We start from the raw sequence: 26153 nt of genomic DNA, 5'->3' as shown, positions 1-26153 counted from the left end.
GCCAGCCCTGGTTATGACTGCCATAGTAAAAGTTTACTTAGGAAGCACCTCTGTTTTCTGGCCGCGAATGCAAGCCAAGGCATCATCCCTAGTGAGGAAATGCACAAATGCAATACATTTCTTACACATTTGGGTGTGTGACTTTCACCCAATATGTGTTCTTTCCCATTAATAATGTCAATGGCCTGCAAGTTTTATCATTATTTAAACTGTGTTTAATCTATTGCTCCTGACAAAGGAGACACCACTGAAATGCATTGAGCTAAATAAACAGCTGATTAACAAATGCACCAGATCTTGCCTCCTTTGATTTTCATGACCTTCACTGCCAACATCCTAGTATTCCAGGTGTCTTTATGACACTTGCTGCAAAAAAAACCATTTAAGCCATGGGTAACAAACTAAGGCCTGGGGGCTGGATCTGGCCCAACCGCCTTCTAAATCCGGCCCGCAGTCCGGGAATCAGCGTCTTTTTACATGAGTAGAATGTGTCCTTTTATTAAAAATGCATCTCTGGGTTATTTGTGGGGCATAGGAATTCGTTCATTATTTCTTTTTTCAAAAATATAGTCCGGTCCCCCACAAGGTCTGAGGGACAGTGGACCGGCCCCCTGCTGAATAAGTTTGCTGACCCCTGGTCAAAGCATTCCTGAAAACTAATGAATATGTTCCCATGGTCCTAGTATGGATTTATTTTCAGTATTAGAGCACCTGATTGCTGTGCAGAAGGGCCAAAAGCTCAGTCCTTAGAACCACCAGTGAAAAGATGGCAGAAGAAGCATTCTGAGAGGGTCACAAATCTTGTTGAGTGGCTTCCAGTCAGAGTAGACAGTAGTCCCACACAACATAGAGCAATGATCTGACTCAGAATTACACAGCTTCGTACGTGTGTGTGAGACACCTCATCCGCAAGCGAGGCCGTTCCCTCCAGTAACAGCCCACTCTGAGACCTATTCGAACAGCAACAACCTCACATGCCTCTTCATTTCCATGCAGATCAAAGAAGGGTGGAGACTTTAAACCAGTGTTTTTCAACCACTGTTCCGCGGCACACTAGTGTGCCGCGAGATGTTGCCTGGTGTTCCGTGGGAAAACATGGGCAGGCGGTTGCGGCACTGGCGGGAGGTGGCGACGCTGCTGCTAGCGGCAGGTGGGCTGGGCGCGTCTCCCCCTCGGCCCACGGCGGCGGCGGGCGCCTTTGACTATGAGCTGCTCCTCCTGCGGCGGAGCCCGCGGAGCGCCTTCCTGCCCAGTGCTCACGTCTTCGCGGGCGGCGTGGCGGACGCGGCCGACTTCTCGTCCGACTGGCTGCAGCTGCTGGCAGGCGGGCCGCGCTGCGGACTGGGCTCAGTGCGGGGCGAGTGCCCGAGGGCGCCGCTCTTCGCTGCTGAGCGCCCGGAGCTGGGCTCGCCGCTGCCGGGAGACGTGGCCTTCCGCCTCTGCGCCATCCGCGAGGCCTTCGAAGAAGCCGGAGTCCTCTTGGTACTGCCCGGGCCGGTGGCTGATGCCGCCGCCGCCGCTACCACCGCGGGCCCGGCCCGCCTGCTGCCAGCCGAGCACCTCCCGCCGTCCTCGGGACTGGCTGAGTGGCGGCTGCGGGTGCAGCGGCAGCCCGGCAGCTTCTTGCAGCTGTGCCGACACCTGAGCTGCGTGCCCAACATCTGGGCACTGCGCGAGTGGAGCAACTGGCTGACCCCCGTGCGCCGTGCGGGGCGAGGCGGCCGCCGCTACGACACCGCCTCCTACCTCTGCTGCCTACCTAGCATTGGGGCATCTGCTGCTACCAATGCTATTTTTCTAGAAAAAGAGGTGCTGGAGCCTGGAACTCATCACGGACGCCTTCCCTCGTTCTCTTATAATGGCGAAGGCGCCCACCTGAGAGGTGCCAGAACTGAGTTCCTGTGGCTGGGGGGAGAGTCCTGACTAGTACTATAGTTGTTATTTATTATTATTAGCCTGGTGGGGCCGGGGCAAGGTGCGCCATCTTCACATGCTCAATTCAGACATGAGAAGAATTATCATTTTTATTATTACTACTACTACTATTATTGTTATCTAATGGTGGTGTGCCTCGTGATTTTTTTCATGAAACAAGTGTGCCTTTGCCCAAAAAAGGTTGAAAAACACTGCTTTAAACAACTTGTAAAAGACGCCTTTGTGCAGAAAGGGACCTGTGCCAAAATATGGGCGTTTATGAAGCACAAGCACACAAAGGGGAACATATCCCCAGGCGTTTCTCCCTGATCTATTAATCAACCTAGCATACCAGCCTTTGGAAAGTGTAAGGAAAACCTCAGTTAAAAAGATGAGATGTGTTCCAGTGAAGAAAGAATTGACAGCCACCAACCAAGTACTGAGATAAAAGCTCTCCAATGTTGCAGATCTAGCAAGGATCTCTAGTTGACTCCTTGGCATTTCCTACTTGAAAATCGGGGGATGGGGGGGAGAACCTTAACTTTTCCATCCCCACTTTCCCCCATTCTCTGTCACTGTTGGGATCAAACTACCAGTTCCACTAATTGTGTGGCAAATTGGGTGCTTCTGCCCTTCATTTTCCCTCATGCACTCTGCAGATTTGTTGCTGATGATGCATTCCACCGTTGAAATTCATTTTGTGTACACGGCCAAATGCCCAGTCATACTTGTCCCATTGAGATCTTCCTCCATGCTATCCCAGGAGCAGATTCATCACCCACTGCATGAAAGGCAAATAGGGAACAGACTGGCTCAGATACCACTGGGCACAGGAGGCCAAGAACCCTCCTTGCCTGCCAGGCTTAATTCCAGGTTGTGGGAGGCCCCCAGCAACATGCCAATGGGAGCGGGCGCTCTCATATTTATCACAAACACCCTCAATTGCCTATAATTTGTTCCAATTTTTCTTGTGCAGCAGGTTGTTTAATACTAGTTTCCTGTTTTTAGCCAGCTCAAGTGTGCACATAAGGGGTGAGAGAAAAATTATGAGGAATGATTTTGTCTGCAAAGAGGAAGCTCATAATTAAAAACATTAGAAGAGCATGGCTGCTCATCTAGTCAAACACCTACCGTATTTTTTGCTCCATAAGACGCACTTTTTTCCTCCTAAAAAGTAAGGGGAAATACCTGTGCGTCTTATGGAGCGAATGGTGGTCCCTGGAGCTGAATTGCCCAGGAGCCAAAAGCAGATTGTGCTTTTTATTTTACAAAGAGAAAATGGAGTGTTGAAAGGACCCCGCTCAGCAGCTGATCAGAAATAGATGGGGAGAGAGATAAGAGTCCCGGCTCCCTTTCAGCCCCGCCCTCCTTTGTTGAATGTGCTGCAGAGGGAGGTTGTTTGTTTCCCCAGGACATGTGACTGGCTGATTAGATTATCTGTCTGGAAACAGTAGAAATGGCTCCTTTTCCTTAAGATTTTTCAGAAATGTGAGTTAAACCCCATAAAAATGGGGCTTTTCCTCTTTGTTTTTCCCCCTTTGCAAAAGGAGCTTTGCTTTTCCCCCTTTGCAAAAAAGCTGCAAAGCCTTTAGCTGATCCTAAAAAAAGGCCTTTTGCCTTTGCAAAAACAGCTGCAAAACTTTCAGCTGATCCTCAAAAAAGTCAGGGCTTTTCCCTTTGCAAAAAAGCTGCAAAACTTTTAGCTGAGCCTCAAAAAAACAACAACAAACAAACAGGGCTTTTAGAGGAGGAAAACCAGAAAAATGTTTTTTTCCTGGGTTTCCTCCTCTAAAAATGAGGTGCGCCCTATGGTCCAGTGCGTCCTATGGAGCGAAAAATACGGTAATTCTCACAGTAGCCAGCCAGATGTCCCAAGGGAGGCCCATAAGCAAGCAGGACCTGAGTGCAACAGCAGGGCCCTCCCCCAACTGTGATTCCCTGCTCCGTAACTGTTTGGCCATGAGATCATTATCAGAGTGTGGACTTCTCCAGTATTTCCCAGGGTCTACCAGATAAAAGAAATACGGTTCATTCTCTGGAAAGAACTGAGTCTAGGGCATTCTCATGCAAAAGTGGTGGGGTGTGGAAAGTATTATTATTGCCTTCATTCATCATCATTAAAAGGTGGCCAAGGTTGTCACCTTTTTACTGCCCTGGCTCCTGTGCCTTGAACAGCAACTCAACACATTGAAATTCAAGCTATGTCCACATTCCCCTTTAATGGGCACTCATTAACTTTCCAGTGCTGGGTTTTTAGTCTGTGTTCACAAGACATCATCAAAAATGCAAATGAATCTTGTACTTCGTTATAAGGTACTACTTACTGCCTGATGCCGTTGCTTCTCAAAACCAGCTTCACACTGATTGGAGCCCTTAAGCTATTCCTAATTAGTCTCTAGCCAAGGTGTGGGCAGCTATGCATCAGGGAAAGACGTCCACACCCCTGTCAGTGCGCTTTAAGGCAGTAATATGAACACACCCTTCGTGGGTGAATCTTCTGGTAAGGGAGGGAGAAGCTGCACATGCCTCATTTCACTGTGTCGAGCCCACTGTTTAAGCACAAGAGCAAGATCAGTAAAAAGGTGGCAATCTTCAGCAAGCCCCCATCTCCCAGGTACCTCGTGTCATCTTTATTCTTAGTGATTCATCTCACAGTGGGGGTCTTCTCATCTCCCTCTGCCCGGGTTCTAAGCCAGAAAGAGCCTTAATGGGATTTTTATTTTTAATTACAGCAGAGCTAGCCAAGCCCTGCAAGGATTCACCGTGCCTTCCAGATGTTGTTCCAGCCCTCCAATTCCTAGCAACCCCAGCAGCCAGCATAGATTAAAGTCAGGAGTGGTGGGACTTCAAGCCCAAGAATGTTTGGTGTGGGTGGGTGTGCACCCAGTTGGCAAAGACATCTGCTGCAGGCTTCAGCTTGACTTCCTTCCTTGGATCTTGACCTTGGCCGGTGTACTCTCACGAGGCCCAAGACAGATGATGCATGTGGTGGCATAAGATCTAACTCTGGCAGAACTCAGCCCAGTCTGGCAGAGACTGTTCATGCCGTGATGCCCACAAAAGGAGCACTTTGCTCTCTCCTAGGGAGAAGTTTCAAGGCAGCTGCCCCCATGACCTTTGCCCCTGGGCCCATCAGAAGTACCACAGGACAAAATGCCCTTTGAATTTCTCCTGCAGAAAAAGCTCCTGTCCTTCCTGTTTTTTATGGTGAAGTCAGCATCCCCTTGCTGGACATTCCCATATGACTCAGGCTGGTCATTGCCTCTTATATGATGCCATAATCAGCTCATGAGAAGGAGAGCAGGACCCTGAACTCTGGGGAGGGAGAACTGTGGGGGCACGTAAAGGCCCTCAATTCTGCTCCAGCAGTCTCCTCTCTACCTGCAGTCACATAGGACATCAGGTGTGTGGCAGGTGGGCATGGTTTTTTTTTGGGGGGGGGAACAGCTTTGCGGGCAAAATCTGAAATCCTGGCAGGTCAAGTATGTCCTGCAGACCAGAGGTTCCCCAGCCCTGAGTTGTAACTCAGGGGGAAGGGCTACATTTCTCTCTCCATCTCTCTAGCATCAGAGAGTTAGGAACATTGAACTTCCTAATCAAACACCTGACGTACCATATTCCCGCATCAAAGGCAGCTGTGTTGGGCAAATGTGGCTCCTAAGAAGGAGCAGAGCTGTCGGGGCCTAGAAGACAGTCTCTCTGGGAGGAACACCCAAGGGTGGGGCTCACCTTTGAGAGTGCTGCTGGGTGTAGTTGCTGCCTATGGCTTACCACATGCCTCCCACATAAACTTTCTGCCCAGATCTTAAGATCATCTTCAGAGGCCCATCTTTGCCACGTTGCTGCTACCAGAGAGGCCTTTGAGGCCTTTCAGTGGTCCTCAAAGAGTTCTGTGATCGCCCTTTTAATCTACCCAAGCTTTTTAGATGCTGTTGATAAATGACTTTGCCTTACTTGCACTGACATTAAGCAGTTTTCACATCTGCTGCTGCTAACGTTATCCTACTTTCATAGTGTTACTGTGCTGAATTGCTGCCTTAGGGGGCTTCCAGATGTGGACAGCTGAGCAGCACCTCATCATTACTGTTCTGCTTTAAGCTGCAAGTGGAACCACAACTCTGCTTCCAGACTTCTGAAATCCAGACAGCATGCTGCAGCCAGGTGAGCAGTGTCTTATTCCCTGCCTTAAATATGAGGGTGTGGAGTGGGGAGATTGATATTTGTTTGGACAATTGGGTGGGTGCAGATGGGTTTACTATTTGCTCCACCTTGCTACATGACTGCCCCACCCTGCTATAAGATGGGGGGAAGAAACAGATATAAATGAATTACTATATCCATCTGTCATGGATGCTTTAGCTGAGATTCCTGCATTGCAGAGGGTTGGACTAGATGACCCTTGGCATCCCTTCCAACTCTGCAATTCTATGATTCTATATAAAAAAGGGTTTAAGAATCAATTCCCAGACAGAAACGCATCCTTGTGTTGTGTTTTACCTATTCAGCTGTAAAGAAACACAGCAACGGAAGCTGAACAGGTAAAATATGACACAGGGATGTTTTGTTCACATCATGTAAATGGCCGTAAAAAGTGAGTGAACACTGTGTGGCTAGTCCCCAGTAAATTCTTAGTGTGGAAACAGCAATAGTTTAATTTTTTGGAATTCCTAGCCACTCTGGAAACCCTTTTATGGTTGAAGAGTGACATGTAAATTTATGTAAATAAACAACAGCTCTGCCCTCCAGTCCTACTCTGCACTGTGCACCACAGTTACTGTACATGTACGCCCATTTGTACCCCCAGCTTTCTCTGAGTCAGGGACAGGCAGGAAGGCAAGTTATCCTCCATGCACATTTTAAACCCAGATCCAGCAACTATGGAAAAGGTTGCAGAAATCTGCCCTGTGCATTTAAATCTCTGCACTGCCCTCAAAGATGAGGAGGAAGCCACAGCAGCTCCTGCCCCTCCTTTGCCCTTCCCACAGCTACTGCTGCAATAAGTAAGTAGCAGGTGTGGGGGGGGGCATTCTCCCCCAGGCTGAGTTCCCCCACAGTCCAGTCTGTAAAATGAGATAAGGAAATGTCATGACCTGGTCCCTCTTCTAAGCATGGGTACCTGTTGCAGCACAGCACAGCACAGATTAAGGGCCCAAGAGGAGCCCCCTACCCCAACCTCTGGGGTGAGCTTTTGATTTATTCAATGCTTGGCTTGGCAGGTCACAAACTGGACCCCTGTCAAGCGAGAGGGCAGCCCTGAAAGCTCTGGAATGCTTTTCCAGTTCATTTGTCCCTCCCTCCCTCCCTCCATCTCCCCCCCCCCACCTCACTATGCAACCAAGACCTCACTTTTGCACACATAAAAACCTGCCTTCAAGCCAGCGGAAAACTTCAAGAATTGCAGTTAGCCACTGAAATCAACCCCATGTGCATCTTCAAAATAAGCTCTCTCCTCTAGAGACCATCGGAAGGGCACCATCTAGTGGCAGCACTGCATTCAAAATTCTGATGGCACAGCTTGCATCAAAATCTTTGGGAAGGAGGTATCCTAGCCAGCACATGCAGAGTCTTCCTGAGAGAGGAAGAAGGAGTCTGACAGAGCCACATATGGGTCTAGCCAAGCCAAACTCCCTCATGCTACAGAGGCAAAGGGGTTTCATTTCCTTGGTGCCTGCAGAGCTCACACCCTCCAGAACAGAAGGCTTAGATATCTTCCCAGCATTTACTCTGTAGTGTAGCTGGACTGGTGCAGATGTGTGGGTGCAGCTTAGTTGCACAAGCAGCTCACATGCCCCCAAACCCACCTGCAGCAGCAGCAGCAGCAACCTAAGGCAGTCTTTGCCAACTTGGTGCCCTTCATATGTTTTGACTACAATTCCCATCAACCACAAAACATCTACAGATCTTATTATAGGTTGGCCTAATAGGTTTTTTTTAATAGGTCCCCCCCTTGTGGTCCAACACAGCAACACTTTGCTTCTTATTCTTGTGTTATTATTTATGAGTTTTTACTGGGAGGCCTGCTGTTAGGCAGAAACGTGGGATATAATTATTGCAAATAATTAAATCATGTCTGCCATGATAACCCCCAAGAGCAAGTGCCCACCCTCAAAACACCAGCCACCACAACCCGAACGCTCCCAAAGAGAAGGTGCCACCTGCTGCACAAGAAAAATAGGAACCACTATGAAAAAGGTGAATTCCATGCTTAGGGATCATTGGGAAGAGAACTGAAAATAAAACTGCTGATATCATAATGCCGTTACACAAATCTATGGTGTGACCACGTTTGCAAGACTGTGTAAAATTCTGGTTGCTTCACCTCAAAAAGGATATCTGAGTTGGAAAGATTGCAGAAAAGGGCAAGCAAAATGACCAAGAGGATAGAGAGATTCCCCTCTGAGGAAAGGTTGCAGTGTTTTAGCCTTTTACAGAAAAGGCGAGAAAGAGGTGACATGGAGGCAAATAAAATTATGCATGGAGTGGAGAAAGTGGTAGGAGAAAAGTTTTTCTCCCTCTCTCATAACACTAGAACTCATGGATGTCCAGTTTAGCTGAATGTTGGAAGATGCAGGACAGGTAAAAGAAAGTATTTCTTCACACAATGAAGTTAAACTATGGAACGTCCCTTCCACTTGGATGACTTGAAAATAGGATTAGACAAATTCATTGAGAATAAGGCTATCAGTGGTTACTAGCCACAATGGCCACGCTTTGGCTCCCCTGCCCAAGGCCATATGCCTCTGAATCCCAGCTACTGGAAATCACAAGTGGGCAGAATGCTGCTGTGCTCAGATCCTGCTTGTGTGCTTCTCATAGGCATCTCTATGAGAACAGCATGTTGGATTGACTGATCCAGTCATTTATAAAGATGTTGGACAGGACAGGACAGAAGCCTGAAGCACTTCACTCTACTTTTCACTTTCCCCCCCAGGGCATCATTTGTCTGTATACCAGAAGAAGGCATTTTGCCTAATGAATTTCAGTGTGTCCAGCCACCATGGAAGGCCAAGCGAAAAAGCCAGCAGGACGAGAAGGCACAGTTCTGCTTCCGAGGGTGGCCCCAGCATTCCACTGGGACTGGGACCCCAGTTCATGCATTTGAGCTCCGTGGGCGGAAAGAAAGGAGCACTTTGCAAGGGCAAAGTGATTTCCTTGTGAAGATTGGAGAGACGGGCAAAATGTGTGCAGGCCTCTCTGCAGATGCCTTTGCCCTGTGCTCAAAGGCCAAGCATTCCCAGGGAGCGGGATGACTGGGGCATTGTGCTCACGCCTTCAGTCCATATGGTGGGCATAGAGTTAAAGGGCTTCATTTTCTCATCCATGTCTGTGCTCTTGAAAGGGCACATTGGGGAAATGGAACAAAACAGCATCCACCCCCTACCCTGCATTTCAGCAGCCTTGTGCTTAGACGGCAGGAGGCAATTAAAAATAATTTTGAATGAGCTCATTTGCTTCTTCTGCTTCTTGTACAAGGACCATTGTGGCCTTGGCTTGTGTCTCTGAAATCTCAAGATTTACTCAGCAGCAAACCTGGGTGAGGGTTCAGTCCCATTTCCTGCCCTGAGGAAGCTGACATTTTTCAATAAAAGGAATATGAGAGGACGCCTGTGTGACATTTTGATTCTGTCCATTTGAGCTTGAAATAGAGACAGTGGTTTTCTGTCCCACTACAGGTGCTAACACTCAACAATGCAAGGATGACTGTGTCATCACAGACGGCTGCTGTTGTTCACTAGGGTTATTTTGCAAACATTTAAGATTAAACTGAATGTTCACAGTCTGCATACCTTTTGCATTTCTTTCCCATTTGATCTCCAGTTTTTCCCATTTTATCTCAACACCCATTCCTGCCAGCTAAGACTCACCCTTCTTGCATCTGACAAAATAGCCTCTGTTCCACAAATATTTCCACCATAATAAATGTGTTTGTCTTCAAGGTGCTGCAAGCCTGTTAGTTATTTTTGCCAGGAGGAATGCAGAGTAACCATGCAAAGATATTTCCTATTTTGTTTTAATTAGAAAGATGAGTCGTAGGCAAACACTGTGACCAGGATCCCACAGACGTAGATGCTGGAGAAAGCCTCCTGAGGCCAAGAAAAGGAGCCCCCCACCAGCACCAGCACCCCAAAGAAAAGGCAACCCAAAGTTCAAGAAGAAGCCCTCCTGCCCTGTGTCAAAGACCCTTTCCAGCCAGGACACGCACAAAATCAGAGACAAGACACTAAGATGGGAGGTCTTTTTTAGTCCATGCAGACTTGTTTCTCTGCTCCAACTAAGCAGGGACACAAGAAATCCTGGCTAGGAATTGGTTGCTGTAATTTTGCATTTTGATGAGAAACTACCTAACTTGCACTTTGCAAACCAATACACAGACTGAGACACAAGTATCCTTCCACATTCCCTTCAGAAGCTGCCTTGTATTGAGTCAGCGCATTTACCTATCTAGATTAGTGTAGTTGACACTGACTGGCAGCAGCAGCAGCAGCACCAGCTGCTGCTCTCCAGGGTTTTTCATAGAGGGAGCTTTAGGCACTGTGCTACTATTATTATAATTATTATATATTTATTTATCCCCCTGCTGGGGACTCACGATGAAAATGATGGCCCTTACTTTGCTAGGATGGATGGCTGAGGACAGGAGCAGACGGAGGGTCTCAAGACCCCCCCCCCCTTCTTAGTACAGACAGGCAAGTAAACAGGGTCAGCTGCTCAAATTCCCTGGGAGTGGAGGAAATCTCATTAAAGAATTCTGGAAAACCTAACCTCAAACTTTACACGTTGCTCTATCATGTTTGGTTCTCTGTGTTTATGCAGAATGAATAAATGCACATCCTTAAAGTTATTTGTTTATTGGATGAAACTATAGCAAAAAAAAAAAAATCAACTTTTAAAATCTCATTATTAGTTCAGCAGCAGCAGGTGCTGAATGATTGAAGTTTTTCACTTGCTTGCGCTGAAATATTACTTGGCATCTTTCAGCTGCAAACTGGTGGCTGTGTACATGGGGTCCTGCACCCTTTAGCGTTACCAGGTAGCAGAGCTGGTGGCCAGCCACAGGGGTCACAGCTTGGGGAGGTTTTCAACCTGGGACTCCAAAACTTTAACAACTACAGCACCCTACACTGGCACACATTTCTGAAAGTCATTTCCACTTTCAGGCCAGTTTGCAATGGCAGGGAGCCTGTTTCCATGGACCGTGCCTTGCCCTCGGTGGCACCAGTTTCAAGCTGGAAAGCTGCTCTTTCCCCTTCTCAGACAGCGCTCTTTGGAATGTGCCGCGCGGTGACTTTTCCGCAGGGAGGGTTGGCCAGGTGCGCTAGAAGAGGTGCCTAAGAGAGAAGGGGCGCGCGATGGATATTCAGAAGGGGCTCAACCCAGGGGCCCCCTTGGTCCTTCCCGCCAGCTGCCCAACAGGAGCAGGGCAGGAAGGTCACTCTGCAGCCCCGGGATCCTGGAGAGGCGAGCTGCCTCCGAAAACGGAGGCTCAGTCCGCCGTCCACCCTTCCCTCGGGGGATCTGTGCCACCTGAGCCGGGAGGCTGCCGGCTCGCTTCCCACCTGGAGGGATCCCGGCCTCCTTCAGCGCTTTGTAAACACTGAGAAACGGCGAAGAGCAGCGATGGATTGGTAGATGGGGTCGGGGGCAGCAACTGCCCTCAAAGCTGCTTCGGGCAATGCTCTCCGACGCCGACCCCAGTTCCGTGCACGAAGGAACCTCGGCGGCCCCAAGCTCGGGCGCCTCCGAGATGGTCCTCGTCCGCCAACCGGCAAAGTTCGGCTCCTGCTTCCCCTGCGGAGCTGGAGCACCAGGCTCCTCCCGCTCCTCTCCCCGATGCACTCTGCACATGCTCAGAGGAGCCATCAGCCTTGCGCGCGCTGCCGCCCCCTGGGGCGCGACTCACCATGGCCGTTGTTGTTGACGCTGCGGCCGCCGGCGGCGGCAGGCTCTTCCCGGCGCTGCTCTGCTGCTGGAGGCGCCCAGCTGAGCCCGGCCCGCAGCCGCAGAGCCAGCCGGGCCGGCCCTGTAACCTGATCCCCCCTCCGCCCACCGCCCCGCCTCACCCGGCTGGGCTTCGCAGACTGCTCCGGTTTCCAAGGCCCCGCGGCCTCCCAGGAGCAAAGCGGAGGTAGCGGGGCGATCAGCTCCCTGCCTCCGCTCCAAAGGCGCCCCCGGACTGCCCCTCAAGGCCCCGGGAGCGGGGTGGATGGTGCCCCGCGATGCCTGGGTTGGAGATCGCTTAGGGCGAAAGAGCCGCTCCAAGGGAGGGAAGGAGGTCCGACTGCTGCCCAGGCTGCGCTTCCATCCCGGCTAGAGGCCGGAGGCCCGTCCCAGGCACACCTGAAAGAGGCCTCGTTGCCCCACGGCGATTGGTCAGAGGATCCCCCTGCCCGGGTGACTCGGGGAGCCCCTGTTGCTCACGTTGCCCGGTCCCGGCGGCCTTGCTTGGTCCCCCAGCCTCCACCTGCCTCCAGCACTCCAGGCTGTGGTCCTGCAAAGCCTGTCCTTAGCCTCCTCAGTTTGGGGTTCGGGCTCCTGCTCCACGTCGCAGGGCTTGCCAGAGAGAGGCCATCACTGGCCTCCTCTGCACTCCCTACGACTCTGTGGCTTTGCCTGTAATGATCCTGGCACCGGCACCCTCCAGTCGCCTCTTGGCACCCCTGGCACACACACAGGCCATCTAGTCCTTGAACCATTGCATCCTCTGGAGCCCCTGGTTGGCCTCTTCTAGTGCCAGCCACATCCTCACCCAAGTGGATCCCCAAACTGTGTGGTGAGGAGAGGGGCCTAATGCCAGGAAGAGATGCCAAGCCTTGAGCACCACCCCTTGATTTTGGCCAACGGAGTGATGCCCAGCTTTGAGCCTGTCTTCAAGAGGTAGGCATGATATTGGGTCCCTAAAACAACCCTGAGCCTTGAAACCAGCATTTTCTTTTGCCCCCCCTCCCCATGACCCCAACCCATCTGACTGCACTTGTCCTTCAGCCTCTCATAGCAAAAAGAAACCCTTTTAACACCCCCCCAACAGCTCGGTCTGCCAGCATTGCACTTGTCACCCCCTCCCTTCTGTGATGCCAGGTTCCGACGCCCTTTGTTGCCAATCCCAGGTGGCACCAATATGCATGTAAAGTTTAAAAGGCCAAGAAATTTCTGTAGCTGTTCAGGGTCAATTTTTCTGGGGTGGATACTTGTCTTCTCAGTCGACAAGCTGAGTGCTACGAGTTCAGTGTTCCTGTGCTGTGCCTTTTGTACAATCTAAATAGGTCAGAATGGAAAAAGGGCCCTCAGCCTTTTGTGGTGCCAACAAATCACTTGAGCTTGTGTGAATGGCAAACTTGTGCCTAAGCTGCCTACATTCTAATCCACCTCCTGGGCCTGCAGAAAGAACACTGACCAGATGATGTCCCTAGTCCACTCTTTCAACACCCACTCCAACATGGAACCACATTTTTCAAAGGCAGCTCATGAAACTGATCCTCCCATGTGGTGTGCCCATTCCCCAGAAAACTCAACAAGACAGCTGGGTGGTGAAATGCAGTTTTTATGCCACAAGGCCCCTGGGAATAAGTGGTGCATGATCCCTTCCAGTCTGTCCTGTCCCAGGTAGTGGGCATTGCTCGAACCCAAGTGGGTGGGTGTGCTATGTACAGTTTTCTAGAATTGCAGGCCACCTACCACTAGTCCCAGTTTGGGATCAAGCAAACCAAGTCAGGTCTAGCAAAGGCCAGGAAGGTAAGGACATATAACGCAGGGTAGGAAATCCAGATAAACAAGGTCAGGCAAAGCAGAGGTCAAGGTCCAAAAGGTAAGCAAGCAAGATGTTTAGCACCCTGGAGAGCTCCAAATGGAGTCTGGAGAGGCAGGCTGGAATGTTGCTCCAGCTACCAGCAAACCCAGGCTCAGGGACTACAGCTTCCTCTGGGCAGCTACTCCTGCCTCCTCCTGAGGAGTGGAGTCCTGACCAGGCCCAGTTTGGCATTCTGTTTTTATAAATGTATTTATTTTTTCAAATTACAGTAACAACAGTAAAATAAATTGTCCAACAACAACCAACCCAAACTTGTCCTCTTATATGTACAGATGTGTATCATGCATTATAATAAAGTTTCATTCAATTATTCTAAACGGTCTTGCCACATTTCCCCATGAGCATCAGGTGGCTTCCTTCCATGGTCTAAATGATTCATGTACTCAATAAATATTTGCCATGTATTATAGAATGAGAATAGATTGTGTTTGTCACTAGTTGCTCTGACTTGACAGGTCAGCTTCTTGGCCAATGCTATTGACCACACTCTAGCATACCAGGAGTCAATATTAAGACCTGTTCGTGTTATCCAGCTTCTGGCAATTTCCCTACATGCTGCTGTTAGCAGAAAAGCTAGGAGCTTGTTATTAGAATAATCTAGAGTGGGTGGGATTCTAATTCCTAGCAAGCCCAGCATATTTCAACAGCCATTGATTCTGATGTCTACTAGGGTCTCCTCCCAGACGGAGTCTCAGAACAAGAATGTGACCTCTTGCAGCCAAAGAAGTGCTGGCATCATGGGCTCCTCTGGTGCCAAGAGCCACAAGGTGCCCTCAGCACTGAATAAGCTTGAGTTTTTGGCCCAAGATGCACTTGGCATTCCCAGCCTCTTCCCTTAAGCCCTGATTCATGGCAGGCTCTGTTCCTTAATGTTGGTCTTCATCCCTTCCAGCGAATCCCTTGCCATCCTAGGCTCCCAGGTGCCTTGGCAGGAGGGTAACAGAGATCCCTGCCAACGGATACCAGTAAGTGGCGTGGTGAGCTTTTGGGTATTGATCCAACACAAGGAGGGGGAGAGCAGCCATCACTAGGTTGGTGACTTTGGGTGGAGCTTCTTCCTGCTCTCTTTCCTTGACTTCCTCTCTTTGGGACAGGAGGCAAATGGATAGGGGCCAGGACTGATAGGGCACTGGGTTCAGCACCCCAGGAGTTAAAACTCCCATCAAAGCAGGAAGGGTTGAGCCACCTGCCCCAGCCTCCTAGTTGCAGAAGTTCCACTCTGAGTGTCAGAACAGTCCCAACTGACCATGCACCAGAGAATACCCAGATACAATGTCCAGGTGCCCAGTATACCTGAAGGAGCGCCTTCACCCCCATCGTTCAGTCCAGACACTGAGGTCCAGCTCCGAGGGCCTTCTGGTGGCTCCCTCACTGCAAGAAGTGAGGTTACAGGGAACCAGGCAAAGGGCCTTCTCGGTAGTGGCACCCGCCCTGTGGGATGCACTCCCATCAGATATCAAGGAAATAAACAACTACCTGACTTTTAGAAAACATCTGAAGGCAGCCCTGTTTAGGCAAGTTTTAAATGTTTGATGTTTTATCGTGGTTTTAATATTCTATTGGGAGCCGCCCAGAGTGGCTGGGGAAACCCAGTCAGATGGGTAGGGTATAAATAATAAATTACTACTACTACTACTACTACTACTACTACTATTACTACTACTTCACCTGGCTTACTGCCCCCAAGGGGTGAGTTTGCAGAACTACGCCATAGAAATGGTTAAATCCTGCCATGCCGGTTGCCCTCTTTCCCCCACACTTCCTTGGCTTCTTTCCTCTAATTCTTGGCTTCAGACTCTCATTGATATATTCCTTTCTCCCAATCTTTTATTTTGGCCCCATGCAGGTCAATACCTTCCCTGGAGCACCTGTTAAAAGCAGCAGCAGCAGCCCAGCATGTGAGGTAGCTTCCCCCAACCTGGTGCCCTTCAGATGTCTCAGACTGTGAATCCCAACAGCTCCAGCCAGTGTGGGAATAAGAAAGGCTGTGTAAGACGTGGGACTTTTTCTCCTGGAGGCTCCGCAGGGATGGACAGGGTTCTTCAGCATCTCCTGTCCCTCGCAGGGGAGCTGGTGTGTGTCCTAGGGGGCTGTAGCCAACACAAGCCTCCTGATTTCCCCAGCACCCAGCTAGTTCCCAGCCCTGCCCTGTGGCCGACCACCAGGCACTCCTAACAAATCGCCAGCATGTGGTTCCACAGTAGGAAACAAAGGTGGAACTTCCAAAAATCCCCCACTCCCTTATACACACACAGAAAGTTCAGCTTAATAAATGTTGGGAATGAAACATTACGGAAATGCCGGTTGCAAGTCATGGAACCATAATCACAATCCTATCAAGGGAGGCTGAAGGCTTTTTCCTCTTAGAGAGGAAGTCATTTTGTGTGGCAAATTCCTCCACCGGTCACAGTCAATTGTTTCCAATGGCCAGGGGCCAAAGGCGGGAGGGAGGGGTCACAGTAACAGCCAGGAAATGGTCTGTTAAACTGGAACAAGGAGAGCAATGCAGGGAGTGGGTGTTCAGGTAAGGTCTCTCAGGGCTTCCAGTTCGATAAAACAGGCAGGAAGAAGAAGCAGGGCCCAGGCCCAAGGCCCAGGCCCATCCAGGCCAAAATAAAGCAAATAACGGAATGCTGTGTTGTGGGGGGGGGGGGGTGTAGTCATAAGGCGGTCGGTCCCAGCCCCTCCCCCCCCCCACATATCAGAAGCTGTATCCTGAAGGTTGGGTGGGATCCCAACATTTATCCCGGGCCTGAGCAGTCCAGAGGGAGAAAAAAAAACTAGAAAAGAATTAAGCTATGCTAACATCCTTCATGGGGTTGGCACCCCTTTTCGTTAGTATCTCCAAGTTTTGGACAGACCCCTCACAACAACATTTGTAGAACTGCAACTTTTAAGCACTTGCTTTCTCTCTCCCCCCCAATCCCTTTTTATTATTTGATTATCATTATTATATTTCTATATTGCCCTTCATTTGAGAGTCACAGGGCCGTTTACAATGTAAAAACACAAAAATGCATAACATTGTAAGAAGCAAACAAAATAAAAAGACCTCACATAGTTTAAAAGGCCATAGATTATTTAATTAGCAAAGGCCTGGGGAAAAGGAATGTTTGTCTTTATTTATATATTAATTTCCCTCATGTGCAACATATTTTGAGATAGTAAACCTGAGTTTCTTACTACAGTGGTACCTCGGGTTGCGGATGGGATCCGTTCCAGAGGTCAGGTTGGATCCAGAGGTTTCCGCAATCTAAGAACCACTTCTGTGCATGTGCAGATGGCTTCTGCACATGTGCAGACCACTTCTGCGCATGCGCGTGGGGCAAGACCCGGTAAAATATTTCCAGGTTTGCTGCGCACGCATCCCGAAGTTACGTAAACGGAGGTTTGACTGTGCTGATCTTTGTTAGCTGCTCTGGGAGCACTTTCAGCTAAAGTGTGGGGTAAAAATAGTTTAAGAAGAGAAGACAGAAGAGTTTGGATTTGATATCCCGCTTTATCACTACCCTAAGGAGTCTCAAAGTGGCTAACATTCTCCTTTCCCTTCCTCCCCCACAACAAACACTCTGTGAGGTGAGTGGGGCTGAGAGACTTCAGAGAAGTGTGACTAGCCCAAGGTCACCCAGCAGCTGCATGTGGAGGAGTGGAGATGCGAACCCGGTTCCCCAGATTACGAGTCTACTGCTCTTAACCACTACACCACACTGTACTAACTACCCTGCTCTGTGTAGCAACCTGGGGTAGTTTAACATCCACTGAGAAGAGAAACAAGAAGTGGGAATGCATCAGACCTTCAGTTCTCTCTGAACCCTTAGTTTGTGGAAATAAATGCACCCCTTCCAACATGGTTGGAAGTAAAGTTGGCAGAAATATCCATGTGCAAAAAGCTCTCAATAGCTGTAATCTATAGCTAGGAAACAATTCAGCCACAGCACAAAGACTAAGATTTCTGGCAACTCACTACTAGAACACACTGGGGGCCAAATAAACACAACTCCCCTCAGGCATTTCAGTGGGGTGTGGCTGACTAGAACTGGCCACCTTTTGGACACAGGAGAGGTGGAAGTCTGTATGGGACCTCCACTCTGAGCATACAGAGAGACCTCTGCTATGCATGCACCCACAAGGTGCATCCAGCATACTGAGAGTCAGCATGGTGTAGTGGTGAGTGTTGGACTAGGACCTAGGAGTTTGGGGTTCATAATTGCACTCGGCTATGAAGCTGCCTGGGTGACTTTGGGCCAGTTTCTGCCTCTCAGCCTAACCTACCTCGCAGGGTTGTTGTGAGAATTAAATGAGGTGAGGGAGAACCACGTACATCACCTTAAATTACTTGGATGAAAAGGTGGGATAGGAATGGAATGAAATGAAATGAAATAAATCAATGCAGAAGCCTGCACTAGGCTTGGCCAAGAGGAAAGTTAAGTTCCAGGCTACATTGGCGAGATCAGAAGCAGGAGAGGATTTGAAACAAAAGCTCTGGGAAATCTCTGGTCTCCTCCCATCAGTGGGAACCATAAAAGAGCCCACTGCTGACCTCCTGCTCATCCCAGCAGAAGCTGCTCATTCAGATCAGAAAGGCTTCCCTCTCCCTCCCCATCCTCTGCCAAGCCAGATCAAAAAGCCATTGGATTATCTTGGCAATGAAAAATGTTTATCTTGCTGACTCTTAATCACCTTCATTCCATGCTGAGCAGCTTTGCCTGCCTACAGGGGTCTGGATTAATGTGGTGGGCTGTCCAAGGGACAGAAGGGCAGCCTGTCTACAGCAGCCAGATGCTGTCTGCTGCTGAACCAGCCAATGCATTAACTGCTCCAGAATTAGGGCAAGTTGCCCCCTCCACTGCCTCCCCCCCTCCCCACAGGTTTGTCCTTCAGGCAGCCTCTTGGCTTTCATGCCTGTTGCTTCTGGGGGATCCTCCTTGGTGTTCCTGAGGCACTCCTTTCCCAGTTAATGGTGGCTCTACACAAGTGCTTGACATAGTGCTCGTTATCCTGCAGTGCTCTTCCTGATGGCCAAGATTCTGTAGCATTTACTCGCAAGTAAGCTCTATTCAGCAAAGGATTCCAGCAGTTAATTAACTGCTTCCTCTGAGTAGATTTAAAATTGTGTTATCCTTCCTGGTCAAGGCAGCTGAACAGTTAGTGGCAATACCTCATTTACTGTGCCTTGATTAGTCTCCTTTATGCCTATCAAATCTTTATTCTGCACTTCTTCCAAGCTACCCTCTTTTTCTCATCACCGCAACCTTGTGGGGTGGGATGGCAACCCTTCCTTCTTATAGCAAAGCAATTTTGTTCTGTTAAAGAATGAAAATAAAGCCTTTCCCCCTGCAAGAACAGAATCTGACATTGGAACAGTGAAAAGAGGTTATATCAGGGGCAGTTAATAGGCTATCAGTTACCAGTCCCTCACCCTTGCCTCTCAGGAAGCAGTAAAATGGGATGAAGCTGTGAGCAGGAAATGTGTAATTAAAGCTACACTTTTATTTAAAAAAAGGGGGGGGAGGTTTGAACACAAGGGAACAGGACTGCATTCTTTTGCCATCACACAGTGTGGGTAACCCTTGGAAGCTCATACACACACAAACACACTTTCATTTTCACTGCTGTGCTTTCCCCTTGTTCATCACATTAGAGCACCAGCAGCAGGAATGTGGCCCCTATACTGCTGCAAGCAACTGGTGTAAACTTTAAGAAGGGTTGTGGATATGGGGCTGGCTCCGCTGCTGCCTGGGTTTGGAATCGCTCTGCAATCTTGCTCTGTTGGGCAAGAGCTCACCTGCCCTTCGTCAGGTGCTAGAAGGCAACAGCGAAGCCTTTCAGATGACTTTAAAACAAGAAGTTGAAGAGCGGAGGGAAGAAATGCAGTGGAAATTCCTCCAAATGGCATTGGGAGAGGGGGTTAACAGCACAAGGCAATGTGAAATCCCAGTTGGACAGACTCCACATCAGAAAAAGGGACAGAGGAAAGAAATGCTACCTCTGCACCTCAGGAGGTTAGACACAGTCCTTGACATGAAGTGACATGGTACCATCTGGTCCAGAGGCCATGGAGCCCTCTGTTAACATAGGCTGGGTATGGAAGACCTGTGAAGGCTTCAGTCTGGCACAAAGGTTTGGATTCTTCATCATTGATATTATGTTATAGTTATGGATTTTAAAACAGGACTTGTGGAAGGGTTTGTGTGGCATGAGAAGCCACAGGGATGTCTCTTCTAAGACAGGGTAGGGGGAAATTGTCCCCAAAAGCCAGCTGTCTATCTTAAATTTTGAACATTAGACACCTCCTTAAAATATATTTGATGTTACATTATTCAAAAGTCTCTGCTACACAATATAGTAGACTACAATATTGTACTGTCAATCATATTGTTAACCTTACTGACTCCAGACGAGCTGCTTTTGCCCTCTGCTGTACATTGCGAAGGCCTTTGGCTAAATGCAATAAAAAATTATTGATTGACCCCAGTCTAGCACCTCATGTCTCCCAAAGCTTATTTTCATGTTCAGAGAAACAGAGCCTGGCAGGAGCATTATTTTGATCCAGCAGCTTAGGTTTTGCATTGTTCATGTTAGTTAGCTGGCCAAAGAGCTGCTTGGCAAAGTCCTTTGATTAAATGCAGTTCTTGTAAAGTTTATCTGAATGGCTGGTCTATTTATTTTTTCATGAAAGAACAGTGAAGTTAAAAACTTAGTCCATCAGAAAGGTTAAAGGCACAATCTAAACCCACGATACACCATGCTGGGGATGGTGGTGGATGCAGCACTGAAAGTGCAGGAGAGCCACTGGTGGGCCTCCTGCTGGTGGCAGCCCAAAACATCTCAGTGGCTACACCACTGGGAGTTGCTGCCGCCAGCATTATGTGTATGTGTATTTTAGTAAGAACGACTGAGTGAAAGATTATGAGTCATGAACTTAACAGTGCTTACTTTATTTTTTGGTTGCTATTTTGTTAATGTCGTTAATGTTATTTTATAGATTATAAATGCTGTATTGATTTGTCAGTTGTATAAGATGACTGTTGCTTTAATTCTGGATATTTATTTATTTATTCACTGTCACGTATATTGATACATTATACAATTCCATTTACACATAACTCACACATAAACATATAACACACACCCAATTACATTCATGCAATTACAGTTATAATAATACAATTATAATACAGTTATAATACCGTATACCAATACATATACATATATCCAAATACTTTTATATCTTCCAAACTCATTTATATTTTTTTAAAAATAATCTATGTAATAAAAATATAATTTGTCAAAAATGAGTTTAATTCTGGATATTTAGCTTGCTTTTTATTTGCTGCTTTGTTCACAGTGTTTTACCAATTGTTCCGCTGATGGTTTGTTAATTATTCTATACGATATAAGCTGTGTATGTGATGTTCTATTATGCTCTATCATGTTGTTATTATTATTAATTGTTTGTAAATCACTTGAGGATTCATTTGAATGAAAAGTGGCATAGAGATATAATCAGTAAAAAAATCAAAGCAGGATTTTGCCTCCCCACCGCCACCTTCTGCCCAAGCTAGTATGAAAAACAGGGCTACTGTGGAGATGGCGGGTGGTGACTGTCCCTATCTGGCTGGGATTTAGACTGCTCTGTAAGGAAGAAGCTCAGCTTTCTAAAGAGGCTCGCAGAGGAGAAGAGCAGAACAGGGCAGAGCCCATAACTCATCAGCAGAGTCTTCCAGTGCACCCCCAGCAAGAAGAGTCTTAGGAAGGGAGCTATCCAAAGTCAAAGTGGTGGGATAACAGTCTGACTCAGCATGTCAATTCTTGCAGCTCCTGCGCTGCCTGAGAATCTGGGTCAAGAAACCTGAGCAGAACCAGCAAATGCAGTGTAAAGTACAGGGCAAGGTGTAGTTTAAATGCTGCTTCTAACAGTTCTTAACTAGTTTGTCTTTATTCCTTTGTATTTAATAATGTTTTGAAACACAGTAATCCACCTTGAAACCCAACTTGAGAGAGAGGCTGGATATGAATACATTATGTAAAAATAACAGTAATAATAATAATAATAATAATACCCAGGAGCCACCTGAAAACAAGGTGATGTCTACACATCAAGCAAACACTAGAGGATGGATTTGGGATGAGTAGACAAGTGTGGGACTTGTTGTGAGAAATGCTGAGCATGGATGGATTTGGGACTGAGGGGTTGTTAGGACCAAGGCAACACCACCTGCCTCTCTAACCCCACTGCACATCTGCAGAGACCCTCCCAAGGTGGCCCCCCTGAGGGAAAGTCGTGTTGCCTGGCAAAATCTGTTTCCTGAAAGTCCAGAGAGTGGATGCCTGTCTTATCTCAACAAGGATGCTGTTCCACAAAACAGGGACTATGGAGAGGGTTTCTGATATTTCTGGGGCTTTGAGGAGAGATGCTCCTGCAGAATGCAGGACATAAAAGACATGTACAAGATAAGGAAATCTCTCAAGTAACCTGGCCCTGAGCCTTTTATGTTAGTACCAACACCTTGAACCTGGGTAGCAGCTTGGCAGCCACTGCAAATCCTGCAAGCAAGGCATTATGTGCAGGCAGTAGTTTGCCCCCACAAGCAACTTGGCCACTAAGTTCTGCACCAGCTGAAGACTCTGGACCAACTTCAAAGGTAGCCCCACACACAGCTTAGTCGGTAACAACATGAGATACTTAATCTCAGGGCTGTGGGTTCAAGCTCACATTGGGCAAAAAGATTCCTGCATTACACGGGTTTGGACTAGATGACCCTTGTGGTCCCTTCCAACTCTATGATTCAATAAAGCAATGAAAATGAATTGATGAGTTTCAATCCATCCCCTTTATGGTGGAATCTCCTCACCTGTCAACGTGATCTAGCAGCTGTGATGAGTGATCCCACCACGGATCCCCTCTGCTACTGTGGTTCTTCAAGTGTAGCATGTGGCAAGAAACAGGTTTGGTTTTCCTCCTATGGCTGCAACCACCAACATGGCAATGTCAGGGTCCAGAAATGAGGGCAGCTTCTCAAACTCATTGGCCAGGTGAGGTTCTGTTGTTCTTCCTCCCCGAAAGGCTCCAAAGAGAGGTTGCTGCCTTCTTAAATGCAGAAAGTCCAGGGAGAGGGAAGCCAGGCTGCCAGTCGGTGGGGCTGCATGCCCTGGAAGGCAAGGCTGTCACTCCTGCTGGTCACCCTTGTCTGTCTCTCCACAGCTCTCTGCCCCTCACTTGATGTCTTGTAGAAGAGAGGCCCTGCTAGTCTCCTGGCCCCACTGGGAAACATAAAACATACCCAAACACTGGAGAAAAATAGAATACTGTAATAAAATAGTGATGCAATTTGACGTCCCCAAAAAGTCTGAGTCTGGACTGGCTGCAGGGCTGCCGCCAGCAGCTGACTACCCCTCTGAGTGCTGAGGAAGATTTTCCCCCACTTGTGGTCAGACCCAACAGCTCCAGCTCCTGCCTCAGAGACAGCTTGCTGAGGCGATGGGCTGCGGAAGGCCATCAGAGGTCTGGCATGGAGTTGAGGGCAGGCGCTGCCAAAACCAAGCGGGCTTCTAAGTGCATGCACCCCACCACCAAAAAGGGGATCAGTTTCTAAAACCTCAAAGTTGGGATTGTGTAGCCACTCTCCAGAGAAACCAAGATCTCCCCCTACCAGAAGGGTGGAAAATAAGAATTCAGGTCACCCTCTGCCATGAATAAGAGTGAGTGGGGTGAGGTGGGAGAAGGTTGAGGCTCACAGCCCAAGGCAGTCCTTCTCCAGTTTGGCCCTTGCAACTCCCTCATTACCCCTCTTGTTGTAACACGCACATATCCCGCAATGCAATCCATCAGCCACACTCAGAGCCGGCTCTACCTCTGGGCAAAAGGGACAGTTGTCATGTGCGCCAAGCCTCTTGGAGGTCTGAGAAAGCTGGCATATAGACCTCATAGCTCCCTTCCCTCCCTCCCTCCCTCCCTCCCAAGCAAGCAGAGAGGTCCCCTTTTAGGTAGGAAGTCACTGTTCTTTAGATCAAGGTACTTCTGAATATGGGGGGGGGGGGTTTCCCTCCACTTTCAATGGAAGCATATTGGTGAAAAATAGCTCTAAAAAATAGGCCGTTTCTGAAGGGGCGACTTTCAGTCTTATGGACTATGCAGCTCTGCACAAGGTCCAAAGCATGCATAGACAACCCGAATAAATCATTTGTGGCTTCGTGGGAGTAGGAGCTGGTCTTTCACACAGACAAACCAACTAGAATCAATGCAGGCCAATCTGCAAAACTGAATCAGTAGTTGAATCAGACCCAGATTTGGTCCCCAATAGTCTCTCCAGTTAGGGCTGGAGTTGGACTTCCCTGGAACTCTGGAGAGCCTTTACTGCCGGTCAGTGTAGTAGACATTATGAATCAATGAACTCAGCATAAGCCCATTTCCTGTGTTCATTTTCCTAAAATGCTAATAATAAAGTTGTGCTTTTGCATGACTCCAGCCTTCATCAAGCTGGTGCCCTCCAGATGTTTTTACAACTCCCACAAGCTCTAGCTAATGCAGTAATGTATTCCAAAACATCTGGAGGGCATCAGTTTGGGGGACGCTGTCCTCGACCATTCAAAGGGATGTTTCTCTGCTGTCAATTCTCTGTGCCTCTGTAAGGGGGGGGGGTTGCAGAAGCTTCAAGAGGGCACCTTTCTCAGGATTGCAGGCAAGCTCCAATCATGTAGAAGAGGGGTTATGTTGCTCTCTCAGGCAAGACTGCGCATCCATGCCCACCCACCCCCTGGCCACTGCATACAACTAGAAGTGTAACAGGCATCAATCTCAATGCAATACTCAAAATGACCCCCCCTCCCTAAATGAATGTGTGGACTCTTGCTGTTGGGGGATGAGAGCTGTCCTTAATCCAAGCAAATGTACAGCCCCAGATAGGAAAAGATGTACCATCTCTGGGAGCCTAAGGATTGGGAGCAAAAAGTCCCCCAAAATGGTAGAGCATCACTGCAAGGGCTTGTTGGCTTCTGGCAAGAGCCTTTGGCCACAGCAACCACTATTTTCTTCTACACCTCCCCCCCTCCCTACATTCAAAAAGGATTCTAGAGATCTCCACAACAGACTTGAAGTCATGGTAAGAGGCAGGATAATTGTGGTTCATTATGGTTCCCCCAGAGACCATGGAAATTCCTCATCACATAAACCCAAATACAAACTAGTGATTTGATCCCTCTGGGATGCTGCTGCCATGGACTGCTTACTCAACTCTGACAACTCCAGGAATGATTCACAGAAACCAAAAGCAGCTTCTGGCTATGGCAACGGAGGCTGCTCACCAGCCTACTTGTGGTATCTGACAGATTTTGTTCCATCTCTGGAAAGAAGAGTTGCTGCAGGAAAGCGCAATCCTAGCAATTATTGCCTGTAAGCATCAATCTGCTGAAAAGAAATAATCCAGTTGTTTCTGCCAGTGTTACCAAAGAGGATACATCCTGTTCAAAAATGAGTGTAGTTGCTATTTCTCTTCAGATTTTACCTCCTTTGTGAGATGGAGTCAACTGACAGGTTTATAAGCCCCTGAGCTACCGGTAGGTGTGTGTACACTGCTGCTGGGAAAGGGGGTCATGGTGTACCTCAGGGGAAATAGGGCGACTTGAGAGACACAATGTCTAACAATACAAGCCTAATCATGTATATTCAGAAAAAAATTGTGCTGAATTAAACTCTTACTCCCAGGATCAAAATATAAATATTTACCCGTTTAATCATTAAAAAAAAAGCAAGCAGGGGGGGCCAATCCAAAAGATCCACAGGCCAGCTTTTATCTTGACTTACAAACTGGAAAAGGAATTTACTCTTGGGTCTCAAAGCAGATGGAAAGCATGTTGAAAGTAAAAATGTAAAGTTCTGAGCTAAACAAATCTATTCTGGAAGAAGGAAGAGTTCATTCCTATAAAACCTGCCTAAAATGAATGCTGGCCTGTCTTAGCTAAGGGCGCTCTGCCTCCTGGTGGCAGCGCCTGAGCCCGGGGTGCGGAAAAGGTGGTCGGGGGGCGAGACAGCCACCCTCCCCAAGGGTGAAGGGGAGGAGATGGCGCGGAGATGGCCACGGCGGGAGTGAGGAGCAAGAAACGTTCTGCCCCGGGCATGCAGAACTCGGGAGCCAGGCTGGGCTGGAAGGGGCGTCCGGTGCGAGGAAGCTACCCCTGCGTGGTAGAGGCAAATCGAAAGGGAGCCTCACCAAGAAGCCCCAGCCCACGCGGACCGAGGGACCGATCGGAAGTCGGTCTGTAGCTCGTTCCCTTCCGCTGCGGAAACTCCGCTGCTGGCGTCGCCGGGGCTGCCCCTTCTGGCTGTAGCGCGCGCACGTGGAGCAGGCGGCGAGTGGCTCCGCCCACCAGGCCAGCGGCGGCCAATCAGGCTTCGGCACGCCCCCCTCCCTAAGCCCAAAGAGCTCGGGGCTCT

The 26153-nt window shown here is 48.6% G+C and overlaps 1 protein-coding gene across 1 annotated transcript in view; it reads right to left on the bottom strand.

The window, feature by feature from the left end:
• PLEKHG4 (pleckstrin homology and RhoGEF domain containing G4) overlaps positions 1–11936 on the bottom strand; it is a 59727-nt gene extending 47791 nt beyond the window's left edge. The window contains exon 1 of the mRNA XM_033157300.1: positions 11816–11936. Within this exon, the coding sequence (XP_033013191.1) occupies positions 11816–11818 (3 nt within the window). The 5' untranslated portion in view covers positions 11819–11936. The remainder of the gene's footprint in view (positions 1–11815) is intronic.
• Positions 11937–26153: the final 14217 nt, after the last annotated feature.

The sequence above is a fragment of the Lacerta agilis genome, chromosome 8, assembly GCF_009819535.1.
Source record: "Lacerta agilis isolate rLacAgi1 chromosome 8, rLacAgi1.pri, whole genome shotgun sequence".
NCBI classification, from domain to species: Eukaryota; Metazoa; Chordata; class Lepidosauria; order Squamata; family Lacertidae; genus Lacerta; species Lacerta agilis.
The sequence above is the reverse complement of the archived record's forward strand: the minus strand, read 5'-3'. Positions and strand labels throughout refer to the sequence as shown.